Below are 25,941 nucleotides of genomic sequence, written 5' to 3'. Positions count from 1 at the left end.
GCCACCCTCCGCGCCTGGACCCCGGTCAACACCGAAGACACCGTCCACATGATGAACTCCATCCACTCCGGATCTCCGACCGACCCCTGCCCTCACCACGTCTTCAACAAAGCCGACGCTGTCATCGCACCCCACCTGCGGGACATCATCAACACCTCATTCGAAACCGCCACCTTCCCCGAGAGCTGGAAGCACGCCGAACTCAGCGCTCTACTCAAGAAACCCACAGCAGACCCCACCGAACTCAAGAATTACCGCCCCATCTCTCTACTCCCGTTTCCAGCCAAAGTCATCGAAAAGACCGTCAACAAACAGCTGGCCGCCTTCCTCGAGACGAATGGATCCCTCGACCCATCGCAGTCCGGATTCCGTGCCAACCACAGCACCGAGACCGCCCTCATCGCCGCCACTGACGACATCCGAGCCCTGATGGACAACGGAGAAACAGCGGCCCTCATCCTCCTAGACCTCTCCGCGGCCTTCGACACCGTCTGCCACCGCACCCTAGTGCAGCGCCTCAGCAACGTCGGAATCCAGGAAAAGGCACTGGAATGGATCGTCTCCTTCCTCGACGGAAGAACACAAAGAGTCCGCCTACCACCGTACAAGTCAGAGGCCACCAAAGTCATCTGCGGCGTCCCCCAAGGATCCTCGCTGAGCCCGACTCTCTTCAACGTCTACATGAGCCCCCTCGCGACCATCGCACGCCAACACAACCTCAACATAATCCCCTACGCCGACGACACCCAGCTGATCCTCTCCCTGACCAACGACCCCGCCGCCGCCAGAGCCAACCTGCACGAAGGGATGAAAGAGGTAGCCGAGTGGATGACGTCCAGCCGACTGAAACTGAACTCAGACAAGACGGAGGTCCTCATCCTGGGCTCCTCGCCCTCCGCCTGGGACGACTCCTGGTGGCCCCCCGCCCTGGGCACCGCACCCAAACCGACGGACCACGCTCGCAACCTGGGCTTCATCCTGGACTCCTCCCTCTCCATGACCAGACAAGTCAACGCTGTCTCCTCATCATGCTTCAACATCCTACGCATGCTTCGGAAGATCTTCTGGTGGATCCCCACAGAGACCAGGAAGACCGTCACCCAGGCCCTCGTCACCAGCCGACTGGACTACGGCAATGCACTCTACGCCGGAACCACCGCCAAGATCCAGAAGAGACTTCAGCGCATCCAGAACACTTCAGCCAGACTCATCCTCGACATCCCACGACACAGCCACATCTCCGGACACCTGAGAGACCTGCACTGGCTCCCGGTCAACAAGAGAATCACCTTCCGCCTCCTTACCCACGCACACAAAGCTCTCCACGATCAAGGCCCGAGCTACCTCAACAACCGCATCAACTTCTACGCTCCCAAACGCCACCTCCGATCTGCCAGCCACGACCTCGCCGCCGTCCCACGCATCCGCAGAGCCACCACAGGAGGAAGGTCCTTCTCCTACCTGGCCGCCAAGACCTGGAACTCCCTCCCGGCCAACCTGCGCCTGACCCAGTACCACCTCGCCTTCAGGAAGAAGCTCAAGACATGGCTGTTCGAGCAGTAGCGGCACCGCCCCCCCCCCCCAAGCACCTCGAGACCCAACGGGTAGGTAGTGCGCTCTATAAATGTCTTTGATTGATTGATTAATGATGTAAATAGAGCTCCCCGGTCTCATCTAACTGGGTGAGACCAACTGGACCTCCCCCTTACCTCATCTGCTTTACACCCCACTTCACCCCTACATCCTGCATCTCCCCACTATTCCACTGCCTTCTCTCACCCCCTAACTCCCCTATTCCTTCCCATCTCCCCCTTTTTAATCCACCTTTCTTACAATCTGAACTACCGATCATTTCGCCTTACCCTCCCCCCTCCCCTCTGCTCCTTACCCCTCTCTGCTCCTCCCCTTTCCTCGTACCCTCAATTCTGCTCTCACATCCCCCATCTTTCTACAACCTTCTCTCCCCCCTCCCATGCCTCACATCCCTGCCTCCCCTATTGGTAAACACATCATCTTTCCTCCCACTGATCTCACCCCCCCTTCTTTCCTCATCTTACATTCCCCTATGCTTCACAACCCTGTTTCCCCTCTTGGTAATTCCTCCCTCATCCCTCCCTTTGACTGCTCAGCACTTCACTCCTCTCACAACTTTCATTTTGATCAACCCCCCCACTCTGCCTGGTGCCTTTACCCCTACATTCACCTTTCATTACCCATGGTACCTGGCCTGCACCCTCTCTCTTCTCCCCACTCATGTGGCCTCCCTTTGACCTCCCTCCACCCTCTCCCTGTTCAACCCCTTCTCCTCTCACCTCACCGTATCCACGGTCTTCCTATTACCCCACTCCCTCCCCCTCCTCGTCCAGCCATCCATTTCTACTTCACAACTTTCTCCTCCCAGGTATGATCTCTATTCTTCACCTCTGCTCAAGACCAGTAAAAATATCTCAGTAACTCCATTCACTCCTTTCTACCACCTTCTTCCCCCCCTCAGACCCTTACATCACATATCTCCCCCCAGCCCCACAGCCCACTGCCCTTCTTTGCATACTTCACTTCCTCCCCCACCTTCGACCCTCGCACCCCAACACTCCCCCGGTCCCCCACTTCCTCCTGTCCTCCTTTGCCTAGTCCACTCTCTCCCTTAACCATTGAGCCACCCTTCACTCCGTGCTTAGCACACCTCTCTCTGGAAACTAAACTTGATTCCCTCATCTTGTCCATTTCCCTGCTCGAAGCGTCCATTTCACTCCTATGTGCTAAGATATCCCCCCCCCCCGAACAACCTCCCGAGGAGTTCCTTGCTCCTGCGCCCCAATAGAGCCAACCACAATCTATCCTCCACAGACATTACCAACCTATTGGCTACCTACAAGACCATCAATGTCATCTCCCCTACACTCACCTCTCCTAACAACTCTACTCAATTTGCCATTCAGACCATCTCTTCCATCAGAACTTACCAGCCTCCCCCTCAAGGGGCACCCTCATTCAAGAATCTAATCCCTATTCCCCTCATCAGTCCAGACACTCACATCGCCAAAACAGTTGCGTCAGAGCTACACTGTATGCTCCATAACTGCAGATCTGCAACCAAACACAAACTGGAAATCTCCGACACCATCACTCGCCACAATCTCGACATGCTCTATCTCACTGAGACCTGGTTTAATGACTCATCTCGCACTTCATTTGATCTTTTGTTACCTACTGACTACTCTATTCTCAGAAACGACAGACCAGGCAAGATCGGGGGAGATGTTGCGATTATCTTCGGAAACACCCTCCAAATCAAAGCCTCTCCCACTACCCTCTTTCGCACCTTTGAATGCCTCTCCCTAGAATTCCAAGTTCATCATGGCACACCCTTCAGGTTCCATACCATCTACCACCCGCCTGGAAACTGCTCTTCCTTCATGGAGGAATTCATTGACTTCATTAGTGACCAATATTCACAGAGCGACAAGCAGATCTTCCTAGGTGATTTCAATCTCCACTGGGGCTCTTTGGAAGATTCGGCTGCCAACAAGCTTGCAACCTTTCTTTCCGCTAATGATCTTGCACAACACTGCTCGGAAATTACACATGACAAGGGCTCCATTCTGGACCTTGTGATTTCCAAATCAGACCAGATTACCACTGCTTCACCCATCCATGTGGACAGGTCTGACCATTTCCTCATTCCCTTCTGTTTTCACCTCTCTCACATTTTAACTCTCGGCCAACCCAAAAGAGCCTCTACGTGGTTCCGCAACTCAAAAATCATTGATCTTGAGACTCTATGTGATTCTGCTATGCAATCTCTTCCTAGTCTAGACCCAAATACGGATGTCAACAATCTCACTCCCCTTTGCCTCTCAATACTTGCAGTCGAAATCGACAAGGTTGCTCCACTCCAAAGCAAAAGGAAAAGACCCACCCCCTCAGCTCCTTGGTTCAACAAAACTCTCTATGACGAAAGGAAAAACCTTAGAATCTTAGAGAAGCACTGGAGACAATCTCCATCCACCCCCAACCTCTCTCTTTTACGTTCAGCAAGATCCATATACCACAAACACATCTTCCAGGAAAAAACATCACACTTCAGATTCCTCCTCGATTCAGCGAAAAACAGACCCAAAAAACTTTTCAACCTCATCAAAACCCCAAATTGTTCTCCCCAAACCATCAAGCCTGAGGATGCATCAAAGAAAGCAACTGAGTTTACTATATTCTTCGATCAAAAGGTAAAATCTCTGGTGAAACAGGTCACCCACCCCACCCCCATCGAGGAGCGAAAATCCTTAGTCACTTGGCAGAACTTTGCCGCCATCTCAGAGGTTGATCTCCTCAAATGCATCCGCGAAACCAAACCTTCCAACCATTCCTGTGACCCTATTCCCAGTGGCATCGCCATTGATTTCTATACTAACACTCTCTCCTACTGGACCAGGCTAGTCAATCTCTTCCTCAGTCAAGGATCCCTCCCAAGTGTCCTCAAAACAGGACAGGTTACCCCCCTTCTAAAAAAAACCTCTGCGGATGCAAATGACCTCAATAACTTCCGCCCCATCACCAATCTCCCTTTTCTTTCAAAGATCACAGAAAAATGTGTTGCAAAACACCTGTCCCAACACATTATGGACAATAATCTCCTCGACATGTTCCAGTCGGGCTTTATTCAAAACTGCAGCACTGAAACAACCCTGCTGCAAGTGATCGATGATGAGCTGCATATTCTCGATTGAGGGGAATCGTGCCTTCTGATTCTTCTTGACCTCTCTGCAGCTTTTGACACTGTTAATCACAACACCCTCCTTAACATTCTTCAACAGAGAATGGGTGTGGAAGGCACTGTACTCAAATGGTTTGCCTCTTACCTCACAGACAGATCCCAAATGATCAAGATTGCAAATAGTCTCTCGTCTCCACTGGTGGTTGGTCAAGGCATCCCTCAGGGTTCTATCCTTGCTCCTACTCTGTTCAATCTCTATCTGGAACCATTAGGGAACCTTCTAAGCAAATCTGGAATCCTCTACCATCTCTATGCGGATGACACCCAAATCTACCTCAAGGTGTCTTCCCCTCATGATCTCTCACTACTCAGCTCTACTCTCAACACTATTCACAACTGGATGCTAGTTCACCAACTCATTCTCAATCCCTCTAAAACGGAATTCCTCCTCATATCTAGCTCTCTCTCTCCGCCTCCTGTTCAAGCCTGGATGGATCAATCAAATCTACTCAACAGTAAACCCATCATTGTGGATTGCGTTAAATCCTTAGGTGTCATACTTGACAAAAGACTCAACCTCATCTCACACATCAACTCCATGGCCAAGAGCGCACGTTATCAACTGCGACTTTTATGGAGGATTCGTCGGTTCTTCCCGGAGAATGACCTAAAAACCTTGGTCCAATCGCTAGTTCTCTCTAGACTTTACTATTGTAATTCTGTTCTGACTGGCCTTCCCAAATCTCACCTCTCCCCCCTCAAATCCGTCCTCCATTCAGCAGCTCGCTTCATTTCAGGGTCCAAACGAAGTGACCACATCACTCCTATCCTGTCTTCTCTCTGATGGCTTCCCATCGAGGCTAGAGCTATCTACAAAACAGTGTGCATCACCCACAAAGCTCTGCACTCTTCCTCCCCTCGCTATCTGGCGAATAAACTCAAACTGTCTGGAGGCTCAAGACCTTCTCGGAATGCGGAAAAGTTCCTTCTTGATCCCCCCTCCTTGAAAAGAGAAAAACTGTTGGCACAATCGTTCTCAGGTAATGCGTGAGAACCTGGAACTCGCTTCCTCCTTCGCTCCGTGCCATCACCTCCATCCAGATCTTCAAAGCGGACCTCAAATCTCTTTTATTCCAAAGACACTTTCAGAACTAATTCCCTCCTTCTCAGACCCTGCCAGGAAGTTCTTTAGTCATTGTAAATTTGTCACATATGTTTATATGTTTGCGTATACATCCTGTGCTTGCTGTGTTTGAAATTGTGTTCCTTTTGCCTGCGTTGTTTTGATTCTATGGCCTGCTATTGTTCGCCAGGAAGTTCTTTAGTCATTGTAAAATGTGTCATATTTATTCTTTACTTTTGCTTATACAGTCTGTTCATGCTATTTTTTATTGCTCTATTCCTGCAACAGTTCTCTCATGTAACGTAACGGGTTCTATTGTACAGTGCTGTGACACCTTCGGGTAAAGTCTGCGCTTTATAAAAATGCATTAAATAAATAAATATGCTGATACCGGCGTACTAATCCTTTACTTTTGTAATTACAGCGTGTGACTACAGGCACTGCCCCCTGGCGGGATCCATACTGTAAACTTGAAAAACTGCAAAGTAAGCATTTCACCACGTTTTTAAGCCTAACATATCATTCTACCGCAGACACAGGGTTCAGCCTTTACAGCTAGTTATCAAAGCTTTCCTCTTCCCGCGATGCACGCATGGGTGTACAATTTGTCACCACCTTATAAGTTCATATATAGATCAAGCCTGACACTACATGTAGCACACATGAGTGCATGCCTCCATTTTGTTATATAGTATATGTTTCATGTATGTCATGCCGATTAATGTTTGTGTTTCTTTTCCTTTTTCCTTTACGGAATTTCTTAAAGCAACAGAAGGAGAAAACAAATAGTTTCTCTCCAACTTTTCGCACCTTGGCGCGTGTACACTTTTTGCACGCCAGTCTTGGAAAACTTCAATTTGACTGAATCACACACTTTTTTCACCCCTGGTCCTGACGAAAGCCACCATACGATACAGCCTGGCTGAAACATGTAGACCAGCATTTAGGATACTAGAGACAAAACATAATACTCTATACGTATCCGCCCATCTTTTTTAACCCTGTCATAGGGCCCCACTATTAAAGCTACTTTCACTATTTGAAGGGGACCCTATAGATAGTTTTAAAATCACTAAACACTACACCCCAACACAAACCGGGCTCTGCTGTAGTCCAGGTGTTGAAGCACACCCAGGGTGCACTTGGCACAAACTGCAGGTTTTACTTAGAGCCAGTTCTTATTGATTATACATCCCTTTTAAGTGCACAGGTTTCCTGCTTCTCCTGTCCTGGCTCCAGACTAACTATAGGAGGTATGCAGCCCTTTGTGTGGAGGTAGGACACAGCATACTTAAGTGTTAGTAGGGCTGTGCTCACCTCTGCCGTCCCATCTTGCCAGTGAAAGTCTATCCAGGTACACCCATGCTTTCTATTGTGTGTAACTGTCTAGGTGAAATACACAAAGCCTAATTGGCAGTTACACCCAGTCATGTCACCCAGAGACTGGCTGCAGCAATACATGACTAAGGCATGAAAATGCCAACTTTCTAAAAGTGCAATTTTCAAAACTGTAATTTAAAATCCGACTTTACCATAAGAGAGGATTTTTCATAACAATTAAAAAGACACCAAACATGAATTGATAACCTATTCCTATTTCAAAGTTACAGCTTATTAAATGTCCTTTGGGCTGGCCAGGGTCTACCCTAGGGGTGACAAATATATTAAAATAGAATGTTTGGGCCTGGCATAAGGCTTCTTTTGCCAGGTCAAAATGGCAGTTTAAAACTGCACACACAGGTTTGAGGGCTGTTGACGTGGGTGGCACAATCACTGCTCAGGCCCAACAGCAGCATTTCTTTTACCGGCACTGGACACAGTTAGTGCCATTTTACTAGGAACTTACAAGTACATGAAATATGCCAATTGGGTATAAGCCAATTCTACCAGGTTTTAAGGAGAAATACAAGCACTTTAGTACGGATTAGCAGTGATAAAGAGCGCAGAGTCCTAAGGCCATGAAAAACTAGGTCAGCAAAACAGAAGGTATGAAGGCAAAAGGTTAGGTGTAAAACACGCCAAGGAAGCCAGGGGTAACACACACAGAGTCAGGTTTCTATGTCCTTTCCATTGGCCTTACCCAGAGTAGAATTTCCTTTGATCACCACAAGTTGCTTATAATTGAATAAAAGTCTCTAAGACTTGAACTTCCACACCTGATGCTCACAAAGCCTGAGCCTTTTGTTCTTACCTTTAGTATACCATGAAGCTTTCATAGTATTCATATTTATATTGGAAAAGGCTGCAAACAAGTTGGATTCTTGTGCTCGTGATAATACTCTCCTGGATTCAGTCATAAATGTTGTGTTCTATTGACCAGACTCCAGATGTTCTTGTTTTATGTTACAAAGTACTCCCTTAGTTATACAACATTGAGAAGAACTCTCGACATATATGTGTACTGCAGAAATGACAAGAAAATCTTTGAATGCAAAAATTAAAAACCACGTTTAAGTGGAAAATGAACTGACTGCAAGGGTTGCATAGAAGAATAAAACTGGATAAGTAGTGGCCTTAATTATTTAATTTCAGATTTATCCTTTGACAGAAAGATGGCATCTGTCAAATATTGCCAGAAGTCCTATCTCCCCTATTTAGAATGTTTATACATTTATATATAGTCTAAATAGGGTGGATGGTGCTCCTGGCAATTTTTGATAGGTGTCCCACCCCCTCTAACCTCTAAATCAGGGGCCTTTAAATTGAGAAGCTGTTTTCTTGTGTTTGTAGTTTTATTTTTGTTGTTGTTAAAGCTAATGCTAAGTGCCATACACTTAATATTGGAAATCACAAATGTGAATAAAAAATATTCAATCATCGCAACCCCCATAGAAACAAACAATGAGTCGATATTATAACACATAACGATATTATGAAGACAAGAGAAACGATTACTGCCTTAATTTATACCACAAAAAAAACCAATCACTTTTCTGACAAAATACTACCATTCACCATAGGCTGTCAATTACAAAATGGGGGTAGAGTTCACCAATTAATTGGATGGTGGAATCACTGTCTCCATCATCAGCCCATGAAAGTCAGCCCATCTAGGTATGTGATGCCAGTATTCTCTGCCAAGTTCTAACATGGCCAGGTGTAGAGGGGAGACAGTAGTAGCGGAGGTCATCAGCTCTGAGCTTGTAATAACTCCTGCCCCGTATCCTCCCTATAAACGCTATGAGAATCATTAACATTTTCATTCCCAAGTCCTACCCAGGGGCGGCTCCTCCGTTTAGGAGGAGGGGCATTACCCGTCTAATCAAATTGCCTCCAGAGATTAAAAATAAAATGGTAATAAAGTTAATTTATTACCATCTAATTTTTCAGAACACTGTCCGAAGCCAAGCATGAGGATGGGAGCGGGGGCGGGGCTTTCTGGTTTCGGCTGCTGCCAGTTATGCAGCAGCAAAAAGCAGTGATGGGCAGGGCACTTTAGGTTTAGAGTGGGCATGTCTCGTTGGCCGGCAGTTTTGCAACAGCCAGCCATGCATGCGCATTTTAAACCTTTCTAACCAAGACAGTTGGGGTAGAGAAAGCATAGGGCTCAAGTGACCTCCGGAGTGCCAAAGGAGGCCTCTCCCTCCAATCCTGGTGCTGCTTTCATGCTGCATGCGAGCAGTGCCAGGATTGGTTAGTGTAGTTTCCTTGGTCCTTCTGGACCCTGCCTGCCTGGATAAGACTGGAGTGAAGAGGACGTTGCGCCAGGAAGGTAAGTGTGGTTATTTTTTTACTTATTTTATTTACTTTTATTTTTCTCCCCCCGCCCACCACTCTCCATAAATGCCAGTCGCCACTGGTCCTACCATGCTGTAATTCTCTGAAACTCCCAAAATTCCATGGAGGAGAACATTCACCCAGCATCCTAAGGTACCAGTGGTCATGAGGATTTGCTTCCTGGGATGTTAAAACACTCCAAATCAAAAATGAAGTGCTGGCAGTACCGTCTCTGGTACAACACGTGTGGTATGTGGAATTGATCCTGCTAATTTTCCTTTTTCTGAAGTGTGCTAGCCTTCTCCAGGAAAACGAATCCTAGGGATCACTGATGTCCAACACTCTGGTGAATCCATGGATTTATCTGTCTAACTGCAGTGAGTGCAGAGTAGTGCACAAAGGAATGTAAAGGGTTCCACCAGAAATGGAATGCCGTCAGCCAGAAGTGGTGGCTGACATCTGCATGGTGGTTTGCATACTGCATTGCCGATGTTAAGGGAAACAGCCTCTACAACTCCGAAATTACCATGCAGTGCCTTTATGACGCATTTGTTACCATGCAGATTTTTACCACGCATATGCCTTAATGGACATAAAGTTCTTCGTCATTGTTAAGACCTCTGGGGGTCTTGGTTCGTAACTTGATGATATTTCGGGACTCTAGCTGTCTACGTTTTTTCGTTCTATACCCTGCCCTTTAACTTGTTGGGATAGTGTCTATGCCAAAAAACTCCATGCCTCTCCAATCATTGTTTTGACATATCGCCATATGTCTAGCGGTAGCATAGTTCAGATCCTTATTTTTGATAGCGCGGATATGTTCCAGGATCCGTTTTATTCAACATACAGACAGTAGACCCTATGTATCTCATTACACATGTGCATTGGATGACATAGACCGCAAACTGTGTAGTACAGGTGATTCTATGGTTGATTTTGATGGTTGTGCCTTCATAATCTTTAAACTCTGTTTGTTGACTGCAACTTTGCACGCCTTGCATTTATTACATTTTTTGTAGCCAAGCTGTTTGTCGTCCAGACAACATGTTTTCCCTTTAATTTGATAGTGGCTTTGGACTAAAGTGTTTTGCAATGAAGGTACCTTCCTATATGTGGCCTGTTGTCTGTCACCAATCATGCTGCCAATATCCTGGTCATTGCTAAAAAGATGCCAATATTTTTGCACAATCTGAGTAATTTGTGAGCTCTCCTTGCTGTATCTTAGGAAGAATCTCAGCACTTCACTACCTGATGTAATGTGGTCTTTCTTTTTTGAGTTTTTGGAATGAGAGTATCAATTCAAGTCACTGTTGCGGTTTTTTCTAAGCTCTTGTTTAAATCTCTGCATCTGTACCCCCTATTCTGCAGTTGTGCGCACTTTCCAAGATGTTGTTCCTGGCCTCTTCATCCTTTGAACAGTTCCTTCTTATCCGTACAAACTCTCCATATAGAATGCTGTTTTTGAGAGACTTCGGAAGAAAACTGGTCCCATGCAAAATGCTAAACCAATTAATAATAAGGGGACCCCTGAACTGATGAAGGTAGAGCAATAGGGGAAAATCAAGATATCAGAAAAACATTCTGCACTACGTATCTATTTTAAAAACACGCAATTAAGTCGTAAAATATATCACTGCAGCTATTCCATGTGCTCAAGCAAACGAATAAAAAGCAGTTATTTAAACATACATTTTATTTTTGTTTTGTTATTATTCGCAAACCTTACAATGTATGTTTAAATAACTGCCTTTTATTCCTGTGCTTGAGCACATGGTATAGCTGCAGTATACATTTTACGACTTAATTGCGTGTCTTTGAAATAGATAGGTAATGCAGACTGTTTTTCTGATATGCTGTTAGTTGCCGTTGGTTTCCTGAATAACGTAGTTTGAATTTGTCCCTAGTCCATATAGAACGTTGTATCCAGGAAGTTTACTGTAGTGTTACTGGTTGAATAGGTAAATGCCAGCCCAACATCATTTTGACTCAATTTATTGAAATAGGACAGAAATTCCTCTTTCTCACCATTCGAAATGACGGATAAATCGTCAATGTAACGTAACCATAAAATAACTTTATCCAGCTCATCTTGATTTTCAGGCCCCCAGGCAATCTCCTTCTCCCACCACCCCATGGTGAGGTTGGCGTAATTAGGTGAGAAGGAAAAGCCCATGGTAGTCCCACAGTGTTGTTTGAACAGTTCATGATCAAACAGGAACATATTATTGAGGCATAGCTCAATCACAGTAAGGAGCATGGCTGAGTGTTGTAAATCTTTTATATTGTGTTGTTTGAGAAAATACGCACAGGCCTGCAGCCCAATCTTGTGTTGGATCGATGTATACAAGGATACAATGTCAATTTTGGCCATGATATAGTTGGCATTCCAAGTGGTATGGGCCAATGTCCGTAGGAAATTGCCAGTATCTTTTAAATACGAGCTGAGGTCCTGAACCATCGGTGCCAAGTAATAATCCTCATATATGGACACGTTTTCATATAGTGAGTCACATGTGGAAACGATGGGGCGTCCTGGAGGGTTGACTAAAGTCTTGTGAATTTTTGGAAGGAAATAAATGATTGGTATGGTCGGATGTTCCTTCCGTAGGAATTGGAATTCTGTTTCACTTATAAGACCCCCATCTCTCCATGCTACAAGACATTTTTCCAATTCCATCATCATCCCATTGATCGGATTGTCTTGTAATTTGTGATATTTATTTGTGTCTCCCAGGCTTCTGTAATATAATCTGATCGATTTTGTATGACTATGTTGCCGCCTTTGTCGACGGGCTTAATAACTATCTCACTGTTGTCCATTAGTGTTTTTATTGCTGTTCGCTCATTTGTGGGCAAATTTTATTTTTTCCCATTGTTACATGTTTTTTGTAAGTTGTCCAATTCATTCATTACTGCCCCTGAAAATTGATCTATCTTATTGCCTGTTGACAAATGCGTGCAGTATTTCGTTTTGTTCTTTAAGCCACTCTGCGTACGTCCCGTTGTCTCTATGCCCAATTCGCTTAACACTTGGCCTTCAGTGGTTGTATAATCATCCAAGTTATACATCAGATCAAAAGGATTTTTTAAATCCAGAATTTGTTCGATAGTTAATGGGCTTGGAACCATTGGATTTGCTTGAGTAGTACTTACTTCTTGGATTTCTCTTGTGCAATTTATGTGAGTTTTAGTTAGTTTTAATTTTCTCACATACTTATACATGGCAATTTTGGTGTTCGTATAATCAAAGTCTCTTTCCGGACAAAAGGTCAGTCCTTTATTTAAGAGTTGTTGTTCTTCCTCAGCAAAGTAAGGTTGGACAAGTTGATAATAAGATTTGCATGTTCTACTTGCCTGATTTAAGGTTGCATAAGGGGTCTTGTTATCTTTCGCCAGGATCTTCGGTTTTTCTTGTGCTCCGGAAGATTTGGAATCTCCCCTTCCACGCCCTCCACCTCTTCCTCTCCCTTGTCCTGTGGCTAGTGTTTGGTCCAGATGCATCAGGTGCACCTCTTCTAAAAAAGAAATTTCTTTAGGTGGATTAGTGCCGCCTGCTGCTTCATTCTCACTAACATCCGATACACTGGTGGTATCTACAGTGATTGGTTTGAGGTTTTTGCCCTAATTCAATTTAAGAGTGTAAAATCTTTTCGCAAAGGTGGGGATTCTCCCTTCCTGATAATCAATTTCATCCCTGATGTATTTCCTGTGTTTTCTTTGTTGAATTTCATCTCCAGTCGTGTTTCCATTTCTTTTCTATATTTTATCACCTCTTCCTTATTATCAGGCAAGAATTTATCTTCTAATTCTTTAACAAATTTGTGTGTTTCATCCAATTCCATATTTGCATATTTTATGAGGATCTTCATCATATTGTTTTAACATGTCATGTTGTTAGCCCCCCACTACTCTAACATTTCAGGTCTTTTTCCGGGTATATGGGCATTGTGAAAATTCTCAACCCCCTCGGTACTCTATCAATGTCCAAGTATTTTTGCAGTGCAATGATTTCCCAGCTTTTATTGATTTCTCTTTTGAACTGGCGTTCTAACTGTCCAAAACATTGTTTTAACAATGGTTCTGACGCTCGTTCCATGTTGTCAGATTGTTGAGTAATTGTCCGATCCCAGACTCCAGTTGAAAACGTAAGTGCTATCTTATTAGCACACTTTGCCTTCCGTGCTTCCATTGCTATACGTGCAGAAAATACCCCAATTTCCTTAATAATGCCAAATTCGAAATTTCCAATCTTAGATGCTGATGGTTAGCGTATGTATTCTTTTCTTTGGAAATCCTGCTTAATGGCAGCACCGTATTGGGACGACAGAGTCCGTGCTACCGCAGTCTCTCAAGTGCTTTCAACACAAGCCGCTTTGGTTTCACTCTCCAATTTGTGTTTGGTTCGAAAATCCCCACTCACCTCCGGACAGAAAAGCTCCTATGCCGGTGGCGCTCTCCAGCTCCGTCTACTGGCGATATATATATATATATATATATATATATATATATATATATATATCCAACCAGACGAGTCGCTTTAGAACCCTGCCGCTTTTCCAAAGGCGGGCCCCGGATGGGATAGCGAGTCCCTATGCATACAGCCAAAAACCTTCTCCTTGGTAAGAAAAGCAATCCGGGCCACTTAGAAATGCAAAGCGTGTTTATTCAATGGCTTGAGGTTTTTGGCTGTATATATATATATATATATATATATATATATATATTACCTACTGGCAATCCCTATGGGATTTTTGAAAATTCTATGTCGAATAACTTTGGCGTTTGAGGACAGAATTGGCTGAAATTGTCAGGAAAATGGAACATTTTGTTTCTGAGCAGCCCCTGAAAATTTGGGGGGGTTTCGTCAAGGGGGGGCCGAGAAAAAAGGGGGGTCCCAAAACGTGTTTTTCCCATGCAATTTTCCATAGGGCGGTTGGCCTCACTTTTAGCCTGAACGGCTGAATGGATTTACACCAAACTTGGCAAAATTGTAGGGACTGGTAGCCCGATGTGCCTTTGCTATGTCTCAAGATATAGGCTCCAGTGGTTTTTACGAAAATTAACTTTGAAAAATATATATTGGGCTACATTGGGCTATATATATGTTGGAGCCCAAGTGTAGCCCAATATAGCCCAATGTAGCCCAATGTAGCCCAATGTAGCCCAAAGATGGCCACCAGAGACAAAAAAAAACAAATGTAGCCCAAATATCAGCCAGATGTAGCCCAACTATAGCCCAATGACAGAATGTCCCAGAGTGTTCTAAAGAACAACTAGAGTGCTAACAGTCCTACTTATTACAAAGGTATGGCACACCTGAAGCCATCTTGATTGGAATAAAGTGGTAACTCTTAAAACATATAATTTAAAAAGGAACAAAATGAGGGGGTTCATTTTGCCATAGAAAGTATGATTAGCGAATATATGACGAAATCCCGCATACCATCAGTCCGCAAAAAAAATCCCGCATGTACTATTAGGCCGCAAATTAAAATAACGAAAACTTTTAGAACGACAATGCCTTTAGCATACACTAAACAACTAAACTACCCTAAACCCTAAAACACTACCCCCAGCATGACCCTACACTACACAAACAGTACAACACTACCCTAAACCCTAAAACACTACCCCCAGCATGACCCTACACTACACAAACACTACAACACTACCCTAAACCCTAAAACACTACCCCCAGCATGACCCTACACTACGCAAACACTACAACACTACCCAAAACCCTAAAACACTACACCCCAGCATGACCCTACACTACGCAAACACTACAACACTACCCTAAACCCTAAAACACTACCCCCAGCATGACCCTACACTACACAAACACTACAACACAACCCTAAACCCTAAAACACTACCCCCAGCATGACCCTACACTACGCAAACACTACAACACAACCCTAAACACTACCCCCAGCATGACCCTACACTACGCAAACACTACAACACTACCCTAAACCCTAAAACACTACCCCCAGCATGACCCTACACTACGCAAACACTACAACACTACCCAAAACCCTAAAACACTACACCCCAGCATGACCCTACACTACGCAAACACTACAACACTACCCTAAACCCTAAAACACTACCCCCAGCATGACCCTACACTACGCAAACACTACAACACTACCCAAAACCCTAAAACACTACACCCCAGCATGACCCTACACTACGCAAACACTACAACACTACCCTAAACCCTAAAACACTACCCCCAGCATGACCCTACACTATGCAAACACTACAACACTACCCTAAACCCTAAAACACTACCCCCAGCATGACCCTACACTACGCAAACACTACAACACTACCCTAAACCCTAAAACACTACCCCCAGCATGACCCTACACTACGCAAACACTACAACACTACCCTAAACCCTAAAACACTACCCCCAGCATGACCCTACACTACGTAAACACTACAACACTACCCAAAACCCTAAAACACTACCCCCAGCATGACCCTACACTACGCAAACACTACAACACTACCCAAAACCCTAAAACACTACCCCCCAGCATGACCCTACACTACGCAAACACTACAACACTACCCAAAACCCTAAAACACTACCCCCAGCATGACCCTACACTACGCAAACACTACAACACTACCCAAAACCCTAAAACACTACCCCCAGCATGACCCTACACTACGCAAACACTACAACACTACCCAAAACCCTAAAACACTACACCCCAGCATGACCCTACACTACGCAAACACTACAACACTACCCAAAACCCTAAAACACTACCCCCAGCATGACCCTACACTACGCAAACACTACAACACTACCCAAAACCCTAAAACACTACCCCCAGCATGACCCTACACTACGCAAACACTACAACACTACCCTAAACCCTAAAATACTACACCCCAGCATGACCCTACACTACGCAAACACTACAACACTACCCAAAACCCTAAAACACTACCCCCAGCATGACCCTACACTACGCAAACACTACAACACTATCCTAAACCCTAAAACACTACGCCCAGCATGACCCTACACTACGCAAACACTACAACACTACCCTAAACCCTAAAACACTAGCCCCAGCATGACCCTACACTACGTAAACACTACAACACAACCCTAAACCCTAAAACACTACCCCCAGCATGACCCTACACTACGCAAACACTACAACACTACCCTAAACCCTAAAACACTACCCCCAGCATGCCCCTACACTACGCAAACACTACAACACTACCCTAAACCCTAAAACACTACCCCCAGCATGACCCTACACTACGCAAACACTACAACACTACCCAAAACCCTAAAACACTACACCCCAGCATGACCCTACACTACGCAAACACTACAACACTACCCTAAACCCTAAAACACTACCCCCAGCATGACCCTACACTACGCAAACACTACAACACTACCCAAAACCCTAAAACACTACACCCCAGCATGACCCTACACTACGCAAACACTACAACACTACCCTAAACCCTAAAACACTACCCCCAGCATGACCCTACACTACGCAAACACTACAACACTACCCTAAACCCTAAAACACTACCCCCAGCATGACCCTACACTACGCAAACACTACAACACTACCCTAAACCCTAAAACACTACCCCCAGCATGACCCTACACTACGCAAACACTACAACACTACCCTAAACCCTAAAACACTACCCCCAGCATGACCCTACACTACGCAAACACTACAACACTACCCTAAACCCTAAAACACTACCCCCAGCATGCCCTACACTACGCAAACACTACAACACTACCCAAAACCCTAAAACACTACCCCCAGCATGACCCTACACTACGCAAACACTACAACACTACCCAAAACCCTAAAACACTACCCCCCAGCATGACCCTACACTACGCAAACACTAAAACACTACCCAAAACCCTAAAACACTACCCCCAGCATGACCCTACACTACGCAAACACTACAACACTACCCAAAACCCTAAAACACTACACCCCAGCATGACCCTACACTACGCAAACACTACAACACTACCCAAAACCCTAAAACACTACACCCCAGCATGACCCTACACTACGCAAACACTACAACACTACCCAAAACCCTAAAACACTACCCCCAGCATGACCCTACACTACGCAAACACTACAACACTACCCTAAACCCTAAAACACTACACCCCAGCATGACCCTACACTACGCAAACACTACAACACTACCCAAAACCCTAAAACACTACCCCCAGCATGACCCTACACTACGCAAACACTACAACACTACCCTAAACCCTAAAACACTACGCCCAGCATGACCCTACACTACGCAAACACTACAACACTACCCTAACCCCTAAAACACTAGCCCCAGCATGACCCTACACTACGCAAACACTACAACACAACCCTAAACCCTAAAACACTACCCCCAGCATGACCCTACACTACGCAAACACTACAACACTACCCTAAACCCTAAAACACTACCCCCAGCATGACCCTACACTACGCAAACACTACAACACAACCCTAAACCCTAAAACACTACCCCCAGCATGACCCTACACTAAACAACCACCACAACTCTACACTACACTAACACAACACTACACTACACAACACTACACTACACTACACAATCACTAACCCACGAAAAAATTAACACAAACCCACTTACCTCTCTCGTCATCGTGGTTTTCACAACGCAAATGCATTTACCATACATGCCTTTAAAACGTAATTCTTTGTAAAGGCATGCGCGATAAATGCACATGCGTTTTGAAAAAATGCGGGATAATGGTATGCGAGGTCAATGACCTTGCGGGATAATGGTATGCGGACTGAAAGTCTGCGGGATAAAAAATGCGGGAAAATGGCTGCAAACCATGATTAGCAGCAGACTTCCCTGGTGAGCACTAGCTTTACTACAGTGATCTAATGAGCAACTAGAGTGCTAACATTCAGAATTTATGGCAAATGTGTGACACATCTGAATGCCTTCTTGATAGAACCAAAGTAAACAAGCATTGAAAATGCAATAGATCTCGCCCTCGTTTAAGTTAAAGCCATTCTGTTTGTAATGAGGTGGCTTTTTAGCTTTGCTTTTATTAGTGTTTTTAAAACTTTCATGTAAATAACATGCATATGTATGCATATATGTATATGTATGCATGCATTTATATTTATATAGATATGCAGATTATATATGTTTATATATGTATATTACCTACTGGCGATAGCCAGTGGGTATATATAGTTAGGATTTTTTCTCTATGGGATTTCTGAAAATTCTATGTCTAATAACTTTGGCGTTTGTAGACGGAATTGGCTGAAATTTTCAGGAAAATGGCACATTTTGTTTCTGAGCAGCCCCTAAAAAGTTGGGGGGGTTTCGTCAAGGGGGGGCCGAGAAAAAAGGGGGGTCCCAAAACACGTTTTTCCCATTCATTTTTCCATAGGGCGGTTGGACTCACTTTTAGCTCGAACGGCTGAATAGATTTACATGAAACTTGGCAAAATTGTAGATATGGTTTGCCCGACGTGCCTTTGCTATGTCTCAATATATGTGCTCCAGTGGATTTTGAGAAATTAACGCTTAAAAAAATATATATATCTGTGACAGCGCTCCGGTTAGCGCCCCGGTTCGCGTACCTGACGCGTAACGGAACTTCGCGAAGCGAAGCTGATTGGCTCTCCGGTGTCTGTCAACATTCTAAACAGTCCGGAGCGGCCGCCATCTTGTCTCTCGGTACGATCGAGATGTCATCAGTGATGTCATCAGTGATGTCATTTGAGATGTCATCAGTGATGTCATCAGTGATGTCACTGACCATGTCATGAATGATGTAATATGTGACATCATCAGCAGTGGATTGCGGGTGCGCGATATATAGTTAGTGCAACTAACTATATATGGAATTTCATTGGTTTTATGTCAATAAAATGTCCAGCTAACTATATATGGTCTCTAACCTATGGTTTTTTCAGTGAATTTTCAAGGTTTTGTAAATGCAAATTCCTAACTATATATGGTCTATAACCTATGGTTTTTTCAGTGAATATTTATATATATATACATCCAAAACTAGCAGTCCCAATTTAGGAAGAGTTCGAGAAGACCAAATCATGTGCAGCAGATCTTTATTGCGAATGACAGCATGCCAACAAAGGATCCTTTTGATGAGCAAAAAATCACACCATAGTTCCCAGCCAGACGCGTTTCAAGTTACTCTCCTCATCAGTGGCTTTGAAGGAGTGCGAGGGGAAAGCGTTTTGCAGGTGCTTCTACTCTCAAACATCTCCCGCCCCGTTGGGCGTGGCCATGAGGCCTTCTGGGAGACGTAGTCCACACCGTTCTGAACCTCAGTGGGTACGTTGCCCCCTAGTCACCAATATCCTAACAATTCAGGTGCTCCATCTCCAGTCCTTTGTCCCGCTTTGCTGCTGTCATTCCTCCTGTGAGCAAGCACCCTACTGCACAAGTGCGTGCTCATTCTTCTCCGCAAATTGGCCGCATCTTCCGATGCCGCCGCGGACCCGCTCACAAACAGCAGTCGGCTCTCTCCAACGACCCGGGCAGGCCGTAACCACATCCAAAACTAGCAGTCCCAATTTAGGAAGAGCCCGAGAAGACCAAATCATGTGCAGCAGATCTTTATTGCGAATGACAGCATGCCAACAAAGGATCCTTTTGATGAGCAAAAAATGACACCATAGTTCCCAGCCAGACACGTTTCAAGTTACTCTCTTCATCAGTGGCTTTAAATGAGTGCGAGGGCAAAGCGTTTTGCAGGTGCTTCTACTCTCAAACATCTCCCGCCCCGTTGGGCGTGACCATGAGGCCTTCTGGGAGACGTAGTCCACACCGTTCTGAACCTATTTATATATGTATATCCCAACGTTCCAGCAATAAATACCAGTACTCACGGGGGGTTAATCCTTCTCTGGATTTAATGGCACAAAAGAATAAGAAAACAAACCCGTTTCAGCGGTAAGCCTTCGTCAGAGTTTTAGACGGCTGCCACACACGAACCTCGTAATTTATACGTCATTACTAGGCAACAGGTCAGGCTCGTGTCGCCATTCCTACTTCAGGCAGCAGGGCATAATTCAAAAGTTTATATACAATTTAAATTAATCCGTGTGCCATAAACAATTCATGGTTCAAACACAACTCTCAATTTAAGCAGTGTCAGAGTTAATAACAATCATAGACATTTCACCACCAATGCCAGGATCGAGCGTACTGAATGTCGCATGATTCAACATATATACGCATTTACAGTATAGCTCTTCGTTACGAGTGCCCCAAGTTTGATAGGGCAGTGCTCTAATTCGTTATGAAGCCCTGGATGGGCATATGCAATGACCCTGGAAAGTCCGTTGTATACTGTCATAAAAGCACATAACAGATGGAACACACGCTACTCCATGAACACAAAAAGACCTGTCGCTCTGCTCGCTACTTGAACTGTTGGTCACCCCTATGAGCTGAATATTGAAGCGGCTGTCCTACCGCTAAGTAGCACCACCCTGTGTTGTGGGGGCCAGCAAGTCACAACATTTGCGGTGCTTCACATGGGGCACGGCACATGGATTAGGCACAGCTTGGTTCTTGGGGCTCATGGAGAGCTTCTAATGCAGCATTTATTTAAGGGACCATCCATTCAGGATTTTATTCCATGGACTACATCTCCCAGAGGCCTGGCGCATTGCCTCATAGAGAGCAGCTGGATTCAGCGCGCGATCTCGGCTTAAAGGAGGGTGTGACCCAACATGCTCCCTCGACGGCTGCAGCCTCTGAGGAAGTGGAATCACGAAACGCGTAAGGCTGCGGTCACCTGCTTTAAGAGACTGGGAATCAAAAGCTGTGTAAACCAATAAATGCTTTTACTGGGGAAAAGCGTGCCGAGTCCGAGTGCTACTTGAACTGTTGGTCACCCCTATGAGCTAAATATATATATATATGAATAAATGTATGTATACAAATATATATATATATATACCTAACCTTATGATGATAAAAAGATTTTATATATATATATATATATTTATATATAACTGTAACGCTTGAAATAGAGGAAGGCGAGCAACGGTGGCCCGTAGTAGCCGCACCATCCCTGCTGTGTTCCCCTTATATTTTATCAAAAGATAGTTTGAGTCAGTGTGCACATACAACTACTGAACCTGCCGTTGTTTGGTGCCAGCTGCCAGGCAGATAGGATACTATACCAGAGATGGAGTGGTGCACTACCAAGGTGATATTCTTAATAAAATGTCTTGACTTTGTTTAGTTGAATCAAATAAATCCTTTATTTTCAATGCCATCTGACACTACAAAGTTCCAGCAAGCTCGCATCGTGCGTATCATACGGGGACCAGAAGTACCTTTCTCTCCACCGTCCATAAACCTACTAATGCCTTGAAGAAGTTCATTGCTTCATGAAAGAAACGCGTTGGCTGGAACTTTGCAGTGACATTGAAAATAAAGGATTTATTTGATTCAACTAAACAAAGTCAAGACATTTTATTGAGAATATCACCTTGGTAGTGCACTACTCCATCTCTGGTATAACGCTTACCTTAAATATACTTACCTTAAATAGACTTCCCATGCGTGGTAAAGGCATGTGTGGTGAAGGCATATGCGTGGTAAAATATTGTGTGATGAAATATGTGTGGTATTTGTCACCATTGTAGTGACATACAACCGATGTCGACCACTGCCCACTATTCTCAGGGCTACCCCGTATTACAGAGGTAAACCTGCTGGCGGCCATTTAGGAAAGTGGTGAAGGGTAACTGGGTCTTGATCTGGGTAGAGGCAAAGTCTCCACACAGATATAATTAGGTGGCTAATTTACATTTCCTATTAGCCTCACTCGCCTTCTATGGTATCTACTATATGGTAAACTTGTGAAAGTGCTTTAGACTTCCTGGAGCACTGCAGGAACACACACACACTCACCATTCTTGACAATGTTACTTTTGGGCTTGCAATGGGATGGCTGTGTAAAACTAAACAATAAACTCGTTGGTTTAGACAGGGGAACAGGTCTTTCTAGGTTGCAGCTACAGTGGACTAACTCAGCCTAAGAAACCTAAATGGAATATATTCTCGACCTCATAAAAAGGAGCAAAAGAAATGGAGGATGAATGAGGAGCTTGCTAAGGTGCTAAAAACAATACAATAATCGAGGGAGGTTCTTACACACATTTAAGTCTTGCTCTGCACTGACCACATTTATGTGCCTTGGAAGGGCCGAGAGGGTTTCCTATTGGAGTAGCATGTTTTGTAGACACATTTGCAGTGTTCCCCATTACTATACGCAACAATGTTGAGTAATAGCTAAAATGTCCACTTGCTAGTTTTCAATGAGAAGTGTTTAATCTTTTACACACTCCTAACTCGCCTGTCCTACAAGCAAGATGTGCACTCAATGTATTTTGATGTCCTTTATCCGTGTAATGCCAGAAACTAACTCCTACCATGAACACTACACACTAATTCCCGCTGTTCAGACTAAATTAGGTGAGTATTCAAATACAGAATCAGACACATAGTATACAGAGACTACGAAACAGAATTACTAATATTTGAGGCAGTTTGTATCACAAAAATATCGCAAACCTGTGCTAAATGTATTTTTCTGGATTTACTTTTCAGAGCAAACAATGATGTGCACTGGAAAGTAGCCTAAAGTAATGCAAAGTAGCTTTTGTGCTACTTTGTCTCGTGGCGGGGTTCCATGGGTGGTACTTTGGCGTTCTCCATGCAACTACCAATGGGTTTTTACGAAAAGCCCTATCTACTAATAAGGTAGGCAGGATTATGAGCCAAAAATCTACACCCTCTTGAGGCAGCACTAAAGTTTGAGAAATGTTTACTTTTTCCACAATGTTTCCAACTTTACATTTGTGGACACATACAAAGTGGGAAAAGTGTTTGAAACTACGTCTAAGCATCAGCAAGACCTATACTAGACTTCACACACATACACAAACCCTTGCTCTAAATTGCACTATGGTGCAAGGTTGTGCGTGTGCACAAGATAGCCGAAAGCGCACTCGTGCAGGGAGAGGGGGAGAAACAGCACCATATATTAGCAGCTATGGACCTGTTCTGCCGTCCTCCTTTCATGCATTGTAGCGCAGCGTTGCTTGAAAACCTAGTTAATCCATCCCTAAATGTCTTTAACTCGCTCGTTAATCTATACATACTCAGTACAAAAGACGCCTGGCTCGGTCTCATCTTCGGTGAGTAACCTGTTCCCACTTGTGCTTCTGTTGTGATACAAAAACACAACCACAGTTTGCTTTGACTCTAAATTAAAGTGTAACTCAACACCCAATAGTGCCCTGGTATAAACCCTTAGCTGTAGAAGGCTGAATCGATGCACCTATCTATGAGATGAGGTTGGAGGTCTTAGCCAATGTGCTGTGTCATTCTCTGTGTTAGTGAGTCAGCACACAGAACCATCACCACCAGCACAGTGGGACGTCTGAAAGAACAGCTAGGGGGCACGGATTACTTTAGTCCCCCTTCCTGTCGTTTTCAAAGAGAGTTTCGGGGTCTCTGTCTCGAAGATGAAGGAACACTAAATGAGAGGATGGGATTAGGGGCCAGTTTCTACCAAGTAACTAGTGATCACGCAATTCCACTGTACAACTACAAAGACATTGAGAAAATAAATGAAATAAAATCCCGAGTCTGAAGTGAGTGGAAGATACAGAAGGGGGGTGCGGGTGGGATGCAGAAGGTACCTCTGCTGGGGGTCCGGCCCACCGTCAGGCACACCACGGCGATGGCGATGCAGACCGCCACGAAGACCGCCACTCCGCCGGCAGTCCTCAGGAAATCGCACCGCTTGGAGACGGCCATCGCGGGTCCCTTTCTGGCAAGGGCTGCTTCTTCAGGGCTCTGAGGCGTGCGTCCTTGAGCCGTTCCCTCTCCCCCGAGCCCGCCTTGTCGTCAGCAGCCCCCCACCAGGACCATTCCCAGCTGTCCTCGGAGGCGCAGAGGCAACTGGGAGGGTGTCTCTCTCCGGGTTGTTTTATAACTCTGGGAGATGTGGGTTATGCCTGCGCCACCTGTCCCCGTGCCTGTGTCTGTATGTGCCTGTGCACATAAAGAGCAGGAATACACACCTGAGTCCAAGGAAACCTGATGTCTCCCTTAGCGCCCCGAGGAATGCATGGGCTTCTATAAATCCACTTCTAAAGTTACAGGGAGGCTTCAGGCCGCTATCCCTTCAGCTGCTGCAAGATACTCAACCCTTGCAGTTAATTATTGTTCTCTCAAAGAATGGAGTTTTAAATTACTCATTCCCATGCACTTGGCCCTTGCCCTTTGAAAGCTCAGAGTGTACCTGTGCTGGGAACGAGGTGGTTATAAAACGCATGTCTGGGCGGTTTACCTCCTGACGACTGATCTTTCAGAAGGTCACTGCTTAAAGTATCATAACATTATCTGATGCTCTTGTGAGAGGAAGGCCTATCATATCTTGGATCGGTCGTCCATAAATGGCTAAATCAGCACGGCTATGGGATCTCTGGCTGCCACAGCCTTTCACCAAGACTCCTGCAATTCAGAACAAGCATTGGCAAAGTCAATAGCTCTGGCATTGGCTGCAGCCTTTTAGCTTTGTAAATGCTTGTTCAGTTTTGTCATGGTGTTTGTAAAACTTTATTTTTTTATTGGCTGCCTGGCCCTCACCAATATAAAAAGTAAACATTAACTAAACACAAAGGTATTTTTTGGGGCCTTGCAAGGCCCACATTGCCATATTAGTCCATGATAGTGACGGGAACTACTTTGTAAGGATGTGCTATTTGTGAAAGAGTGGAATGTGTCATTCACAGTGAAGTTAGCCAGTGGCTGAAGAACGCTGACCAACTGCCCTATCGTGTATAGTGGGAGGAAGAAAAATGTGAATGACACAACAGTAGACCAATGGATGAATAGGGCTGTCTGAAAGCTTCTCTACATTATATATATAAATTAGTTAAATCAAAAGGTCTTGGCTAAAGGCAGACCAAGAGAAACTGAACACACATCAGTTCACACAAGCTATCACTCCCCCACGATCTTTACACCCATCTCTACCTCTCTATGAACATTCTTTAACATGTTCCTTGTGCTCTTGCCCCTCTGTTCAGCCCTTTGTGGCTTCCCAGCTAGGAATGTGCTATATCAATACCCCTACATACATATAGCCTAACAACCCCCAAAGGTCAGTGGAATTCCTGTAGAAATGAGTGCACAGATCTATCTGAGTTCAACCATCAATAAACACTGTGGGTAGTTCTGATGTTGAATGCAGGCGCTTAATGACTGAGCCATCTTCAGTGTAGGATGACACAACTTTTCTGGG

The 25,941-nt window shown here is 44.8% G+C and overlaps 1 protein-coding gene across 1 annotated transcript in view; it reads right to left on the bottom strand.

Annotated features, from left to right (window-relative positions):
- Positions 1-24,996, bottom strand: part of FAM151A (family with sequence similarity 151 member A) — a 203,165-nt gene extending 178,169 nt beyond the window's left edge. Inside the window, exon 1 of the mRNA XM_078673442.1 lies at positions 24,332-24,996. Coding sequence (XP_078529568.1) covers positions 24,332-24,449 — 118 coding nt within the window. The 5' untranslated portion in view covers positions 24,450-24,996. The remainder of the gene's footprint in view (positions 1-24,331) is intronic.
- Between the last annotated feature and the right edge of the window lie 945 nt (positions 24,997-25,941).

Source organism: Lissotriton helveticus, chromosome 1_2 (assembly GCF_964261635.1).
Source record: "Lissotriton helveticus chromosome 1_2, aLisHel1.1, whole genome shotgun sequence".
Taxonomy (NCBI): Eukaryota; Metazoa; Chordata; class Amphibia; order Caudata; family Salamandridae; genus Lissotriton; species Lissotriton helveticus.
Note: the sequence above shows the minus strand (reverse complement) of the source record. Positions and strands in the feature narration are given on the sequence as shown.